The sequence below is a fragment of the Lingula anatina genome, chromosome 4 (genome assembly GCF_051362555.1).
Source record: "Lingula anatina isolate TDL-2025a chromosome 4, LinAna3.0, whole genome shotgun sequence".
In the NCBI taxonomy this organism is placed as follows: Eukaryota; Metazoa; Brachiopoda; class Lingulata; order Lingulida; family Lingulidae; genus Lingula; species Lingula anatina.
This window is the reverse complement of record NC_141770.1, coordinates 9,434,881-9,452,859: the sequence shown is the minus strand read 5'-3', so window position 1 is coordinate 9,452,859 and position 17,979 is coordinate 9,434,881. Positions and strand designations below refer to the sequence as shown.

At 36.0% G+C, this 17,979-nt stretch overlaps 1 protein-coding gene across 6 annotated transcripts in view; it reads right to left on the bottom strand.

Annotated features, from left to right (window-relative positions):
- LOC106159427 (serine/threonine-protein phosphatase 4 regulatory subunit 1) overlaps positions 1–13,951 on the bottom strand; it is a 31,200-nt gene extending 17,249 nt beyond the window's left edge. For 5 of the 6 annotated variants that reach the window (XM_013535707.3, XM_013535708.3, XM_013535710.3 and 2 more), the window contains exons 1-7: positions 13,870–13,951; positions 13,739–13,783; positions 12,471–12,576; positions 3,245–3,351; positions 2,641–2,828; positions 1,638–1,698; positions 1,083–1,168 (exon numbers count right to left, since the gene is read on the bottom strand). In XM_013535707.3, coding sequence (XP_013391161.1) covers positions 1,083–1,168; positions 1,638–1,698; positions 2,641–2,828; positions 3,245–3,351; positions 12,471–12,576; positions 13,739–13,783; positions 13,870–13,876 — 600 coding nt within the window. In that variant the 5' untranslated portion in view covers positions 13,877–13,951. The remainder of the gene's footprint in view (positions 1–1,082; positions 1,169–1,637; positions 1,699–2,640; positions 2,829–3,244; positions 3,352–12,470; positions 12,577–13,738; positions 13,784–13,869) is intronic. The other variant, XM_013535711.3, reaches the window with a different exon arrangement.
- Between the last annotated feature and the right edge of the window lie 4,028 nt (positions 13,952–17,979).

Genomic DNA, 17,979 nt, shown 5'->3' with positions numbered 1-17,979 from the left:
TGTCTAAAGCAAAACACTATGATTAGTCCATGAAAGCCTCTTTCCAATGTGCATATAATTGCATGCTATTCTTTGCACAAAACCTGCAAAAACCTCCATTCTCCTAACACCCCTATAACAGATAACATAGGGAGTTATATTGGATAAAAATTTGGCTGTCAGGGTTTTCCTTCTGAGAAAAAATAATGTGTAGACTCTGAGGCTTCATCTGGCTCATCAAAACTGGCTGTGATAGCATTGGTACATGCACTACAACATACCAGGATTGACGCCCAGAGAAAACCAACAACACAAAGTAACATTATTCTGGGTCAGATAAATACTTGAAAAGTGTACTCAAAGTAAGTGGGAGAGAAAATACAATAAAGGTATTAATTTATCTCATTGCCCATCCAGAGCAGAAATTCTTTAACTAAGGGATTTCTGACTGAACTTGACATTACAATTTGATAATGCCTTAAAATTGTAAGAATTTGTCAAGAGATACGAAAGATTATAGTAAACCTCAGGTTTGACACAAAATCCCTCCATACAACCAAACTAACATAAATTGCTCTTCCTAATCTTCATAAAAAAAATAAGTGCCCACAACCCCCTTTTTCCCAAAAATTTTCAGAGATGGCTCACGATGCCTCTCCTGCATGTACAGATCTCTTCCTGCACCTCTTACCTTCCCTGCCAGGCAGTCTGCATCTTGTGTCATCTCCATGCAAAAGACACGGTAGTGAGGTACACAAGTACAGCATCTCACTACCCATGTCTTTCACACAGAAATAACATACGCCGTTTTTTTAATATGGTGGCCATCTCCCATGCCTCCTCAGCGGTGACACATACATCATCTTTTTAATATAGTGGCCGTCTCCTATGCCTCCTCAGCGGTGACTTTCAGGTCATCTTATTTAAATAACTATCTTAGATTGTCAAACTCAGCTTGCATTTTAACAAAACAAAACCTCAAAGAAAACCTAAAATAAAATACAGATGTAGTTTTGAATGAGTGCCTTTTGAGTTTCACTTTCATCCTCTATGGCCTTGACCTTTTATGTCATGTGACCCTCTCATGGCCTGCTAATACTTACAGCCACTGCCTCAGTCCTATGCTCATCAATACTGTGTGGTCCAGTCAACTCTAGGATAACTGGGCAGACTTGCTCTTCTACATCCTCTGCAAAGGGAAATTTGAATCAATATATATATATATATATCTTTCCCCAGAGAGCCATTCAGCCAACATTTGGCCAGCCATTAGCCTCAAAGGACAGCCTATATTTCTGTTGATGGCTGAATGGCTGACAAATTTTTGGGGAAATGATGGGTTGGTTGGGCTTGCTTGGGTTGGACTCCCTGTAAATTGATGACAAAGTTACCGATTCACATTTTGAACTCGCTGTACCCCAAATTCTGAAAAAACACTGATCCAAAGTAGCACATACTACAGCTTTTGAAAGAGTTGAATTGTCAAAAACATTCATAAATCAAATACTGACTGTGTGAATGTAACAAACTTTGAAACAATCAGACCCTTTCTTTAAATAGAAATTTGTTTAAATGGAAGGAAAATGTGACTACATGGTACTGAATCCTACTTTATACCAGATTATCCTTTTTCAAAAATATCTGTTAGTTGTACAAACCTCTTTCCACCAGCTCTTGCTCCAGTAGTACCAGTAATGCTGCTTGGCTCGTCTTCCTTACCTGTTCAAATATACAGACACATAACATGAGTTCTCTACTAGTATATATCTAATACAATTCATGCCACAGTTTTTCTGCCCACATGTGAAACTTTATCATATAGGTAAACATGTACAATTATATGCATATCTAAGTCATAATGGTTATCAATCACAAAACTTGTTTTACTTTCAGATATGAAAAATAAAACAGCCCTTTGCGTTGAGGTTTTCTGTCATATACCAAAAGATAAAATTCAAATTAAAATGATGTGTTGCTGTTCTGTTTGAACACGACTTCTGCCACATCCATTTATCTGTTAATGTTTCCTTTTTTATGCAGTATAAATAGTTTGACAAGTACCAAAAACAGAACCAATGCCAAAAATAAACTTTTTTTCCCCCTAAACAACACTGTAACTTTCTGCATAACAAAAAGGTTCTAAAAACATTTTCTCGGGTTGATGAGATCTCTTCTCTAAGCCTCTAAAAATACACATCAGTGACCCGATTTGGCATTGTCCTTATGGAATATTAAAATAACACTGAAATAACATCTTGTCATACATAGCTAACAGGCAAAAAAACATCTATGTACTGTTATTCTAGTTCATATAAATGCTATAATTACACTTACAGCTGAGGAGAAAACACGTTCCACCTGAATTTCTTCCTTTCAACAAAATACAAACAAATCCTCAAGAAGGCAGTAAAATAGTCAGGAAGAAATAGAAGGTGACGCTTACCTGTCTGTCCATGTCCAGTTCCCAATTTCACAAAAAGATTTAAGTCAATTTCCCTAGCTAAAAACTTCATTACCAAGGTTACTTGGTCACATGGGCATATATTATCCTATCAGGAGCAGTGTAACAGCACTCTCATGGAAATCCTAGTCAACTAAGCCAAGGAACTGACTTCACATTTCATGTAAAACTGGGGCCAGGAGGCACCACGTGTCACCTACCTGTCCATTTGTATCCAGGTGGCACCACGTGTCACCTACCTGTCCATTTGTATCCATGAGGTACCGCACCACCATGGGCATCAGGTACATGGGTACCGTGTCCTTCAGTGGCGTTATGTGGCGATTCTCCTGGCAGAACATGGCAATGTGGGGCACCTGCTCCATCAGCTCCGACCTCACTGTGGGCTCTGGGGAATAACAAAAAAATTTAAGTTATACTGACATCAAGGGTTTTCCCTGGTTTTCCCAGCAAAATGTCCAGCAGTCATTTGGACAGCCGCCAGCATCACAGGACGTCCTTTGTTTTCAAAAACAGCTAGACAGCTTATGGATTTTTTTTGGAAATCTTACAGCTTTAGGCATACTTGGACTGCCTGAAATTTTGTAGGCAATTACAGGTTGTAATTTTGAATGGCCTGTACCCCCAAAAGCCTTGACAAACATGTGATAAATACACAGAAGCTTTCTGAAGGCTCAGTGCTTCTGCCACATTTCTTGTTCCCCTTCCCCCATGTCTAATTTTCAGAAACATATTTACTTGAAAGTCCTGTACGGCTCTCTCTCACCCAAATTTACATATAAATGTGTTTACAGCAGCTCTTACCAGGATCCTCAGATAACTGTATCATAATCTGCAGCAGTTTGGTGATGTCGTCCCCCGTCTCCGCCACCTGACGCAGGGTGTCCAGCAACCCCCGCGCCACCATCTGTCTGGAAATACAGAGAAACAGTTGTCTTGAACATCATCATTATCAAGTGCTCAAGAAAGTGAAGTCAAACTAAAATAGCTTTTAACCATCAGCAGTGCGTATTTTTAATAAGCAAAATGGATTTAAGTTATTCTATTGTATTTTATTTTACTGACAGATCATATCAATTTTCATTGTATACTTTTATGTAGAAATATGACAAAAAATTATCATCATCATCATCATCATCCTTCGCCCTTGGAAAGGAAGCAGCAGCAGCAACGTTTTGCCAGAGTTGTCTCTCTCTTATTATTGAAAGGATCGCACTTGTTTTGCAACCCAGTATCATTGATGTTGGTGCCAGAGCAAGTTACGTTTAGTCTGCCTCTGTTAGCTTTTCCCAAGGCGGCATCCAAAATATAAAATTTTGTCTTAAACACTATGCCTCAACTCTTCCTTAATGTAATTTAAAGGTTCCAATTTCCATTTTTGTTTAAGCTCAAAACATCTACTGCCATAGGTAATTTACAAAGCAAAATGACGCATTTCTTATGCAATGTGAAGAAATAAATATGGTATTTTCTATCAGTTTATCAGATGAGCTTTTCTTTCTGCCATCAGGCCACCTGTCGTGATACAATTTTTCCATGAACTGATCTTAAAACTATCCCACAATGTATTTTGTTCCTCCATTTATTTATATTCTTTGTAGGAGAGAGAGAGAGAGAGAGAGAGAGAGAGAGAGAGAGAGAGAGAGAGAGAGAGAGGGATGAGTTTCATCTCATCTACCACTTATGTGCTATTATTATTATTATGCAGAGCTGGTGAACAATTATCATATTTCCAGAGCAAATTGAACTCAAATTACTCCTGTTTTCATTTAAAATTGAGTTTGCGTTAAAGCTAAAAATACTTTTGGGGTTAAACAAGTATTCACTGTTATAAATAGAAGTTGCATGTTGAATTACTTTTTTCTTTTGACCTTTAAAAATTTTCAACAAACCTCCCAGAGAGAGAGAGAGAGAGAGAGAGAGAGAGAGAAAGAGAGAAAGAAGAAGAAGAAAAGTAAAAGAAAAAGAAGAGGAGGAAGAAGAAAATCTACCCCCTTTCTTTTTTTTTTCTTTGTATAAACTCTAAAATGCTCTGGTCAAAAAACTTAAGTCTACAAGTCTTTCAACACCCAACGCAAATATTAGGACCACTCACTAGACAGATTCTCAAAAAATTGACAAGAATTGGGCATGGGGCCAGTGTTAATGTCGCAGTTTGTCTTAGTGTCATCAACATGGAATCCAACGTGATGAATCAAAACAATTATAAAAGACATTTCTAAAACAAGAGAGTATCGCATCCTATCAAAATATCAATTGCTGTATAAACATGCTTGTTGCTTAAATAAATCAAACAAGTTTTTTAAAAATAATGCAAATATTCTTATAGCACTGACCTTTGTGAGGGGAAACTGAACGCTATGTTCTGACAACTAAGCTATCTAAACATTCCACCAGTTGCTTGAAAACTCACAAAAATATCACTGTTTCCATAAATATTGACATGCTTAACCTTGGTTTCAAGCGTTTCCTGCTACACAACAATTTATAGACACAATGTCACACAGAATGTTCCAGTGTGTGTGTGTGTGTGTGTGGGGGGGGGGGGGGGGGGTATAGTTAAACATCAAAATACACCCCTGAGGCTACCTTGCATATTACTGAAAACCTAGCCAAAAAAAAATAAGATATTTTCCGAAACTAAAACTCACTTTCACAACAAAACTCCAGGGGTAAGAAGCACTTTCACACACATAAAAAATTTTTGCTAAAAAAAAGTCCCAACCTTGATAAATAATAGTTTGGTCCAATTCCTTCAGAATAAATATGAAATGGTCCATTAAAATAAGGCTATAACTGTGACAAAAACATTAACTGTTTCTTACTTTTTGTAAAAAAAAAATCACCTAATATTCTCATTCAAGTAGGGTACTACAATTATATCCAAGATCAAAGGAGACTAAAAATTTCCACCAAAAATTTATAATCAACTCTCAACTTCAGCTTGTTTGTGAAACTTGTGCAGCACCTATGGTAAAAACTTGAAAATTTGGTTGGTCTCAAAAATTTTGTCAGAAGATAATTCTCTGCAAACGTTTTATTTTTTTTTTTTCACTTTGAAAACTACATCAAACTTTAAAATGTGCCTCTTGATAATTTTGGAAACTTGTCACCTGATATAGTCATGTTAAATTCATGCACTTTAAAAAATTAATTAATTTTCAAGTAACCAGATTTTCAAGTTTTTTTACTGTAAGCCACCATTTATGACAAAAAGACTCCCAAAGCAACTTAATTCTCCAAAAGCTGCTGGGTAAGAAAAGCCAACAGCCCAGACAAAGTGCTGGTGTCACCAGCGCCACTTTATACTGTCATATCATTCACCTCGGACATGCCAATGTATAAATAAAATATCAAAGTCCTTTCCACTGCTGCATTCAACCATAGGGGGAATGGTTGACAGCAGCATGTGAGAGTTTGAGAGTGCTCCATATCTAAAGCTTACTATGTAACATTCATGCAAACATTTTTAATACTTACATTTAACAATTTAACAAAACGGCATTAAATATACGCAAAATGTTTAGAGACTGTCAGCATTGGAATGTGGAGCAATATCAATATATCATTTACGAAAAAGGATCTAATAAATTGTAGATTGCTCAAGATAATAAAGTAGAACATCTCTTTCTATGGTTTCAGAATGCATAAACTAATAATTCTCAGTCATTTGCAGTGGTTTTAAGCACATTTTAATCACTTCAGTGGTTAATGATTTTGACCCAACTTATGCCTGCGTAGAAGCCCTCTAACAGCAAATATTACAGCAGAGAGCTTAGACGTCAACGCCACTGGGATTCATCATTCTCTGCTGTGGACGGAGATCGACACTGGCACCAGTGACTTCAATATCTGCTTGATATCCCTCACCTTTCTCAGTATTAGAAACAATTTTTACAGGTTTCATAACAATAACATAAGTAAAAATCAAGATGTTGTCAGATAAGAAGAATTTACACTTCTTATTTTCTGTATACATTACTAGAATGCACATCTTAACCAACAACTAAAAGTAAAATACTGAGTAACTGTATATAATAGGGCATAATTAATTAAGTTAGAGCATGAATGCCTTTCTTTCAACTTTCCCCTCTCTTATTTTGGCACTTCAGAAGCATCACACAGTCCTAATATTCAATTTCCCGCAACAGAACTTACTTTATCTCAGAATTCAATTCCAGTTTTCCTTTTTACAGAGTACATGTATATTCAACAGCTGACTGCATTCACACTATACTGCTGACTAAAACTTTTACAAGTTGAAATTCAGTTTGGCACATCCCCCTGGTTTTAAAAATTATTTACACTTCCTCATTGCACCTGGCATGATTTCATTTTCATTTCTTTCTTTCTTTTCTGTTTTTCAAATCAGACTTTCGACAAAAATCAAATATTTACGACAAGATATTTTCATAACCAAACATATTAGCACACTACTATTCCCCTCATACAAACCTTCTTTCTCTCTGCACCAAGTCATTCCATTCAATTCCTTCACATCTGAAGTGCTGGACGAAACTTATCTCTGTCTGGTATGAAATAGTCAAAATTTGTGGCCATAACCTTTCATATGTCGAGGTCGTGTTGTTTTATTCTGAATGTAATTTTGAACAACAGTTTGAAGTCATAATGAAAACACAGGAGATGACAAGTGTTGGAGTCAAAACACCAGTTGAGTTTTCTTTGCCGACGTTCAGTGTTCACTGCACTGGAGACATGATGCACGACACGGATCATACAACACAGATCATATGTGGCACAGGGGAAGGTCTGCCAGAGTTGGTGTACAATCTGATGTTAGGTCAGACTAAATAGAGAAGATGTTTTTAAAACTAGTGGAACCGACTTTAATTTTGAAGAAATGAGAAAGATGAGCAGCACAGATCATATGTTGAAAGGGGGGGGGGGGGGGGGGGGGAGTGTCAGTCGACACTCATATACAATCTGATGTTAGACCAGACAAAACTGAGATGTTTAACAAGATTGGAGTGCAGTCAACTTTAATTTTGAAGAAGTCAGAGTTTCTTTATATGCAGCTTTTTTTTCTGCATATAGATAAAAATGCTAGTTTGGTCATTAGGAAAAATTCACAGTTGACCCCCAAAAAAACGGTGTAGTTAAATTGTCATGCTCTAAAATGCCAGACTGTGGGTTTCACCCCACCCCATTTAGCTGTTATGCTTGTTAAGCATCATGTTTTAAATGCAAAAACAAAAATAAATTTCAACTACCAACACTGTTTATAGAGTCACTGCTCATTAACCAACTTATATACTTTTTGCCTTGACTTGCCATTCTCCAAAAACACCATTTTACCTTTTTAAACTAAATTTCCTTTTTACACATAATACTTACCTATTTTGGCTAATTACAATTTGATGTTGACTTTGCAGTTAAGCATAAAGTATTATTGCATCAGGATTGACAGTATCCTATATTTTTTTTAATATATGTCAATCATGTTATGAATGACGTAGAGTTCTTGCAATATAAAAAAATCAAATGTGCCAGGAGTTTTATTAAAAATCTGATGATGCTGGTTAGGGGCTTGTTCTGCATTTTAATCACAACATGAACCATCAGGCAAAACACAAAGAAGCACAATTACTCTTAACAAAATAATACAATTGTGCTCATTTTGCAAACTTGAACTTTTACATATCAAGTTAAATGGAAATATCATTTTGCAGTTATGGGGACAATGATACTAAAAAAAACTTCACAATCACTATTATTTCTACATATATGAAATTCCAACTTTATCCTACATCTTGTTTGCTGATTTATAAACCGTGCCACTTAAAAAACGATAGGTTTATCATTTAAAGTAATCATAGTTCACGTCTGGATTATTCTTTATCTCCAGTTATGAACTTCAAGGTTATCAAAATGCTATCTCTCAACCAACATCAGAATCATTTGCCACATATGATCAAACTGATGGTCAAGTTATCAGTGATACCAACTCATTCATATACCTCAAAGTAACATTTTAATTACTGTCAGCAGTCACTTGCAAGTGATAAGTTGAATTCATGCCCAAGAATCAACAAGGCAGCAAAGCTGTCAAATGTACAGACAAAAAGCAGAAAACAATGCACAAAAATAGGCTACTGTCAATTCTGATACAAAAGTACAGTATGCTTACCTGCAAATTCAACATCAAATTTTAGTTATGCTCAACAGGTAATACCAATGTAAGTAAAATGTGAAACAAGCATAAGGCTTCAGGCCCATGAGAGTTCACACTTTGAAAGTGCCAGAATAAGAAAAATGAAAATTTTACACAAAATTGCATAAATTCAATAATAAATGATAACCCAATAAAGGGAACCGGAGAAGATCAGCATTGGTCAGAATTGTGCCGGAAGTGACGTGCAGTGGTGTTAGAAACGAAGCTGAGTGGTCATTTTAACATAGAGGTGAACGGCAGTGAAGACGGGTTGTCGGAGGAAAAAGAAGTTTTCTAAACAACATGGTAAGATAACTCTCTTTTTTTTCGCATTTTGGGCAGAGAAATCTTGTAGAAATAATAAATGCATGATATGAAAACGTGACACGGAACTTGAAGGTGCAAAATCGTGCTTAATTTGCGGTCAACTTGTTTAGAAATAAATGCTGCGTCGACCGCCAGCGCGACAAAAAGCGTAAAGGGGAAATAAATCCCGGGAGGTTATAAATCGTTGTCATGTGGAAATTTGACATTAATATAATCCGATATGTCCATATCTAAGTATTTTTGGGTGTTTTATGGTATGGGCTGCAATTACAACGATGTTTTAGAGGTCTTGAAGGACCTTGTGAAAACCAGGAAGTAGTTCGTAACTAACAAGTGGAATGTACCGGTCTCCGACTGCTGTGCACAGCTGTATCTTTTTTTCAATATATTGACGAATTTTTAGATCTTTATATGTCCATCTGGCATGAAATTCCACACACATGACCACACTGATATACCTTTTACACTGGTATATCAGTGACAAGGCGCTAATCAGTGACAAATGCCAAGACAAAGGTGACATTCTGACAGCCTCTTATCTGAGTTAAAAATCACTGACAAAAGAGACTGGCAATCAATTTCCTCAGGCTGGCAATCATTAGCCTATAGAAATTGGTCATGTTACATGTTATCTACCTGTGAGAATCGTTTTACCAACTGAGTATTGCATAATAATGTCAATTATTAGTACTTTGAGCTAGTCTTAATTACCTGTCAGCTCACCTGAATTCTCTTTTTGTCTTTTTGGGAAGATCTTGTCAGTGAAATGTTTTATTTGTCCTGTGACAAAAATTCGTCAATATATTAAAAAAAAGATACAGCTGTACACAGCAGTCGGAGATCGGTACATTTCACTTGTTAGTTACGAACTACTTCCTTGTTTTCACAAGGTCCTTCAAGACCTCTAAAACTTCGTTCTAATTGCAGCTCATACACCCCAAAAATACTTAGATATGGACATATCGGATTATATTAATGCCAAATTTCCACATGGCAACGACTTACAGCCTCCCGGGAATTATTTTCCATTTACACTCTTTGTCGCAATGGCGGTCGATGCAGCATTCATTTTAAAACAAGTTGACCGCCAATTAAGCACGATTTTGCACCTTCAGGTTCCGTGCCACGTTTTCATATCATGCATTTATTATTTCTACAAGTTTTCTCTGCCCAAAATGCGTAAAGAAAAAGTGTTATCTTACCATGTTGTTTAGAAAACTTCTTTTTCCTCCGGCAACCCGTCTTCACTGCCGTTCACCTCTATGTTAAAATGACCACTCAGCTTCGTTTCTAACACCACTGCACGTCACTTCCGGCACAATTGTGACCAATGCTGATCTTCTCCGGTTCCCTTTATTGAGCTGGCTTTCGAATTTGAACTGCATGCCAATCCTACAAATAATACTTGTAAGTTAAAAATAATAATAATAAGTAACACAGTTTTCTTTTCATGTTTGTAGTAGCAGTACATTTTTGTCAATTTTGATGTAACATTACATAATCAATTACAGAATAATTATCACCAATTATTGACTATAAATAGCATGGACATGTAGAAAATTTGGTTACCATTCGGCTTTATGTCCATGGGAGCTCTGAGTCCCACAATGAATATGCCAACATGATAAAAATGAATATTTCACTAAAATGTGTAACTACAAGAAAAAGAAGCAAATCAGACTGCTTTTCCAACTCGGCTGCAATTTAGTCCTGTGTTTCTTTTTTGAAAGTTTGACAATCATAAGTAACATGGTTTACCCATAATGGTCATCATGGCAGCAGCACCCAAAATTGTGTTTTCTTCTATTTTGATGCAATATTATATAATGCTTAACAGCATAATGACCATCAATTTTTAATAATAAAATATACGTATCATGGATTTTCAGAAAATGTGACTAGCATGGGTCTTTAAGCCTGTGGTGGTTCTAAGTCACACCTTGAAAATGCCAATATGTGAAAAATTAAATTTTTTACAAAAAAATGTTTAACTGGCAGAATAATTTACCAAACAGTCTGCATTGCCTACTGAAGTTGATTTTAGTCCCATGTTTCTTTCCTGTAAGTTTGAGAACAGTAAGTGACATGGTTTTCCTTAAATGGTCATCATGGGAGCAGTACCCAAAATTGGGGTTTCTTCAAATTTTGATGCAACATTACATAATGTTTAACAGCATAATGACCATCAATTTTTAATAATAAAATATTAGTATCATGGATATTCAGAAAATGTGACTAGCAAAGGTCTTCAGGACCATGGAACTTCAAAGTCACATCTTGAAAATGCAAAAAAGTAAACAAGACAGCACTGTTCTGAAATGGTTTTTTTCCATCTTTAACACTTTTTTAACATAAAACAAAATTAACAGTTTCCTGCCATTTTTATATGATCAACTAAGAAAATTGATGAGATGGGGAAAATATCAATACAACAGTGTTAAATGTCCAATTTCCTCTATTCTGAGATTCTGAACATAGTGGATGATTGAATCAGACAAACTGCAATAATATGAGTTTATTTCCATTTTTGACACTTTATTACACAAAACACGATAAAAAGTTTACCATCATTTTTACATAATCAACTAACAATGTTGTGAAGATGCAGGAAATGTGAAACAAACACCTTTACGTATTTTATTAGTTAAATAATGAGACTATTAACATGCCTAAGAATTGAACTTGAGGAAATGTGAAAAAAACAGCATAACTTCTAAAATAATGGCCCGATAATGCTGATTTTCGAACTTGACCTGCATTTTAGTGAGATTGATTACTCCTGTGAGTTTCATGACAACAGGCCTATCAGTTTTCCTTAAAATGTGTTAACAGTGTTGCATATATGCTGAAAAGTGAAAAAACAGCATAACTTCTACAATAATGGCCTAAACATGCTGATTTTCGAACTTGACCTGCGTTTTATGAATATTCAACAGCTCTGTAAATATACAGCCAAAAAGTAAAACTGTCTTCCACTTATCGTGTTAACGATGAAAGTGCACGGCAACGGCGACGGCGACATCGACGGCGACGACAGACGCAGGTGATGGCAATATGTACAGACACATCTGTGTCTGTACATAAAAATGAACACAACTTTTCATCACAGCCATGTGAGCCACTGAGGAACAGTGATGCTACTAAGCTATATGTCACATTTGCCCCAGTATTACAGTATTGCTTGCACAGTAAGGTCATTGAGAGGAAATGCACTAAATACCAATGAACACTTTTCAGGTTTAATTTTTTTTTTTTTTTGAAACCAGATCAATTAACTTTGATTTTATGTGCATGAAACTACCTTATGTACAACATTGCATTGATACTATCAATACTACATGGCTTACCTTATGTACAACATTGCATTGATACTGTCAATACTACATGGCTTACCTTGTGTACAACATTGCATTGATACTGTCAATACTACATGGCTTACCTTGTGTACAACACTGCATTGATACTATCAATACTACATGGCTTACCTTGTGTACAACATTGCATTGATACTGTCAATACTCAATGGCTTACCTTGTGTATATATTGTCATTGTTGACATACTGTTCTAGACGCTGTAAGGGAGTTAACAGATCTTCTTGACCCTGTTCATAATCTCCACCAAATAAGATGTCATCACCTGTGCACATGGTTTAAAAACATTTATTTAAATATTATTAAAAAACTGAAATAGTATCAAATCAAGTGATTAAAAATGGTACGCAGGTATGTTTGGTTGATTACAAACTTAAAATTGCCTTTGAGAGGATTTGATTAAATTGGAGTTCTTTTAAAAGGAACCTAAACTTCAATATATATGCAGACACTGATTTTGAAGAAACAGAAAAATAAAAAGGGGCACTTAAACAGGCAATAACAAACAAAATTTAATTCATCAATTTAATATAAATTCATTAAAATTTTACTTCAATGCCAAATAAAATTTGCTTTATCCCAAAATACTAAGTAAAGAAATTTAAATGTGCACTGGAGTATGTTTTGACTTTGTTGGCTGATCCCGTTTCGAACAGTACATAACATAAACTAAGAAGGATTATCTGAATTTATATTCTTGGATACTAATCCTTGGAATTTTAGAGGAAATTGTTTTAATTTACTTGAAAAATATCATTTTTGAAATTTTCTGACTGTCCCAATTTTTTAAAATTTATTAACATAATTGGTATATATATATAATGCACCAAAGATTATACAGTATACCAGTAACTGCAATAAAATGTTTATATGCATGTGATTTGAAAGAAGGGAGGAGAAATAAAAACAAAGAAAACATCTTAGTTTAACAATGGTGTGTATTAACGCAGGCATTAAAATCATGCATTTAATTTTAGTGAGGGCTTGTGGTCTTAAGGCTTAATATCCTAACTATTACAACCACTTCTATACATCATACCATTTTAGCTTCCCTTTCAAGAGTTAAAAACCATAACAGCAAAATTGCAATAAACTTGAGATGAAAATGCAAGGAATGCATGTAATTTAATGTAACTAGTTATTTCAGACAGCCAGAGCACAAGGCTCCAAAGAGCAAAACCAAATACTTTTGGGGTAATGGTGAGTGATACTTGAAAGTTGGTGAAAACCTTAACTCTTTTGGCGATGGTATAATTGTCCCTCCTTAGTTATATATACAGTACAAAGGGGCATAAAATAAGGGAAAGAGAAAAATCACAAAGGGCACCTCTCAGTGAATATATTGTCTTTGGTTGAATGAAATTTGTAAATTGCGTTTTCTTGGGGCACTTGCTGTAGGGACTAAGGCAAATTATTCAGACACTTACCGTCACCAAGGGGATCCTCTGCATCATCTTGATAAAATTCTATGTCTGAAATGTAATTAAACTTAGACTTAACCTGGATGCAAACAAAGAAATCATTGAGAAAATTACAATAAAATTTGAGGAGTACTCACCCGCCATATTGAAATCCCCTACTGCACAGCGTCGGAAGTTGTGATTGGTTGACTGCGATGTAAGCGGCACGCTGATTGCACAATTGGTTCATAAACGAAAATGTCATCCCGAGCATAGGTCATCTTCTCTGTCGCATTCGCAATCACACTGCTTCTCTATGCATTATCTCTGACAGAGGTGAAATAAAACTTAGAGTAGAACTGTAAGTTGACAGATGTCACATAATCAGAGACACAGAAAGAGAAAGAGAGTAACAGGTAGTTTCCACAAACAGACCATTTTTTAAGGAAATTTCATTGTCAAAATCTTCAAGTGTCATGTGTTGGTTACAATATTTTGCTTTAGGCAAGTTAATTTCTTTCTAATTTATTGTTCACCTTTATACATGTACACCTTGATAAGATAAATAGTACCAGGTTGTACATAGATCTGTTCAGTGCTTGACTCCGTAACTTAGACGAAACATCTTGCATTTAACTTTTCAGACAAAAATCGATGAAAAGTTTCATTCATTCTAGGCCACTAAGAGCGGATTCTCAACGAATTAAGCCAGGCTTTACAAAGCCGGTGACCTAAAAATGGCGGACGTACATGAAAGAAAAACCGCCTAATCTTTTAATAGTCTCTCCGCCTCCCCACACGTCGTCCCTGCGGGGTACAGTAATTAAATCGCGTCTCCGTTCGCCATGCGGAAGCTACCTGAGAAATATTAAGTGCGCATGCTCATCAGTTAAACTCGTGGTGAAGAAAGCATGGCAGCTGAAGGCGATCGGAGGAAAAAAGCTCTCTGTTCTATTATCTTTGAAAACAGAGACGAAAAAGGAATAATTTGGCCCGTAGAGCAGCAATGAATCTTCTATCTACGGAGATAATATCACCAGAGATATTCACGGAAATATTAATGTTCGGAGCCGAGATTTAATTACTGTACCCCGCAGGGACGACGTGTGGGGAGGCGTGTGAGAGGCGGAGAGACTATTAAAAGATTAGGCGGTTTTGCTTTCATGTACGTCCGCCATTTTTAGGTCATCGGCTTTGTAAAGCCTGGCTTAATTCGTTGAGAATGCGCTCTAAGGTTACTGTACATGATAACACATGCAGTGCATTTACCTGCTTTAGTGAACTTCGACCTGTATATTGCGCCTTGTCAGCCTTAAAACTTTATAGCCTCAGATACGACCAGATAGAAAACTATTAGTGTTAAAGGTGAAAATATGAATAGATTCAGTCTCATTCAGATTCTTTATTGATAAAAACCTTCACCCAGTACAAGGTACAATTAATCAAGAACAGCACAGCTACTATAGTAACTATAACATAGCACAAACAAATAAATAGATAAATATAGATTATCATATTGTTGATATATGGCTATTTAAACCACTTATCATAATTTTTTTATGGCACTTAAATTAAAGACCGTTTTAACACTTTTAAAAAAGCATTTCTATTGAAAGTTCTTCATTCACTTTCGTTACAATTTTGTTAATTGGACAGACTTTTAGAACCAAATCTTTCATTTCATTTTTTTTCCCTAAAATCTACTGGTCCATATCTGGATTCGGTAGTCTACATTTAAATTTCATTCATTTTTTATTGATTTGTTATAGGATAGGACCCAACCATACACTGAACAGCAACTGATATGAAATGACAATACTGTACATGTACCATCAAAACCTGCTGCCGTATGTACACATACTGCAACAAATGGTTGTCCACTACACTGAGCAAATGAACTCTCAAACTGGCACTGCTGTGAATATACGAGTTCCAGTATTGAAATCAAAGAGGCCAAAAGATGAGCAGTTTCTGGTGGAAGAAGCCATGTACTTTAAAACTGAAAGTCAAGGATACACAGGGGATGGGTGAACTTGTTCCTTAAAGGTGATGATTATTTTACCAACTGTTTGTGGTGATAAGTATAGTATTTGGTCATCCTATTGGAGCAACCAAATTCAGGAGAGGGAGCAGTCCTCAAAAATACATGGGATCTCCCTCTCCCCCCCCCCCCCTCCCCCAACCGCCCATTGAATTTAACTGGTTTTCCCCCCACCCACCTCTCACCATTAAATCTAACATACTGGGTTACCTAAATTATTTCAACAGAAGCTATTTTATAACCCAAGCAGATCAGATCCCTTCTATCTTGTAATTTATCAGTAGTTTATCAATGTTATGCCAGTGATACTACTGGCAGGATGACTTTGATGATAGCCAAGTGACCCTAAGTTTTGAAGTTACAACCAGCTTGTTTCCTTTCTTTTTCTTAGTTTCATTAAAAAAAATAAAAATTGCTGCGATATCAGAATTTTGAATCAAACAAGGTGTATATAATTTCCACTAGTAAATGTCTTCTGTCTCCATTTACTTCCATCTGCATATGTCATCATGACGTAAAAATAATTGTGTGATAAATTATGTATTATGAATTGAATTTAATGACAATTTAAATTTTTTTTCCAGGAAAGGAAACGACCAGCCACAGAGTGCAAACCCTTGGGTGTTAAAACCAATGTATTGCTGCCAAAAAGGATATATACACTGTAGCTACTGTAGTTCTCTTCAGGGGTGGATTGAGGCCGTCTTCTGGGTTTTCCGGAAGACAGTCAGATTCTCAAGTTAACATTCTAATTTTTTCTGTTGAAAGACCATCTAGAATGGAGGATGGATCAACAAAAATAATTTGAAAGACAGTCAGAAAATATCTTTGGATCTGCCCCTGCTCTAGAAGAAAGCACAATCGTGGAGGGCACCATACCCAAGGTTGTACATGGTGTATTTAACAGCTGAACAACCATTCTGTGCAGCAAAGGCATTCTCTATAGACTTGGTATACAATAATAATATACCAATACACACAAACTCACTCCCCGACTCCTCCCTGGGAGCTGCCTTATGTAACAGCTGACTGCTTTATTATGGCAGAAGTGGTGTCGATCTACTGTATGACATCAATTTGGCCAGTAGCAGAGCACACAATTTTTTCTGTAACATCTTTGCTCTGTCCTGCTATTTACTTTATTTGTTTTTATTTCTGGAGATCAAGAGGTCTGTCTATTTGTGGCATTCATTCTGACATGTGGCAGGTGGGCACGGATGCTCACTTTGTATGTTCAAGTGTAGATTAAGTAACCATAGTCTACCAGCAAATCAATTTACCTGTGTTTTAATAGGCTACTGGCACATAGAGCGTCTACTGATCGTTGAAATCAAGACGGTTTTGGTCTGCTGATAAACTACCTTTCGTGCTTACAATTATGGAACATCACTGTTAAGCTTATTATTATTATTATTATTATTATTATTATTACCAAACTTGCAACCCAAGGGTTGGATAATTACAATCATTGCATCATAGTTGAATAAAACCACTAATGAATAAGAATAAAGGAATATTAAAAGACATATGCAAACAAATTTAAAACAAAATAACTAAAATACAAGGTTAAAAAAAGAAATAAAAGTCTATCAGTTGATTCTGTAACTTGTATATCGCACTGGTTAAAAAGTCACTCATAGGTCATTTGGTTTTAATTTTAGGTCTTTTTGAATGTCTCCTGTTCCCGTAATGAATATTAGACATTTTGTTTTGGTTGTAAAAGATAATGTAATCTATGATCCAGTTCATTTGATATACTAATACACAATTTTTGTGCATGCACTGAGCCGTCTTGCACTCAGTAGTTCAAGTGTACCATGTTCACAGGCAGCATCATAGTCAATTTTTACGCGGATATGTGTATATTTACATGGTGAATAACACCATTGTTAACTGTCGTGGTGTGGTATCCATTGTAGTATTAGGGTGCTTTCCCAGAGATTTAGATCGATCTAAAGATTAAGATTTAGATCGACCTAACTCCCTGGGGGTTCACGCTTAATTGCAGTCAGCCGAGCGGGCACCATAGTTAATTACCCCCTTACAGCTTTTAGTAGGCGGGACAGACGCTTAAGCCGGCCAAGCTGACAGTAATCTAGTGAGACACCCCACAGGGATAGATCGATCTAAAAATCTATGGAAATGGGGTGTTACTATAAATTGTACTTTGTCAAGTATAACGCTTGTTGTTGTACAGTGGAGTTGTCAACTTTGCAAAATATATTAT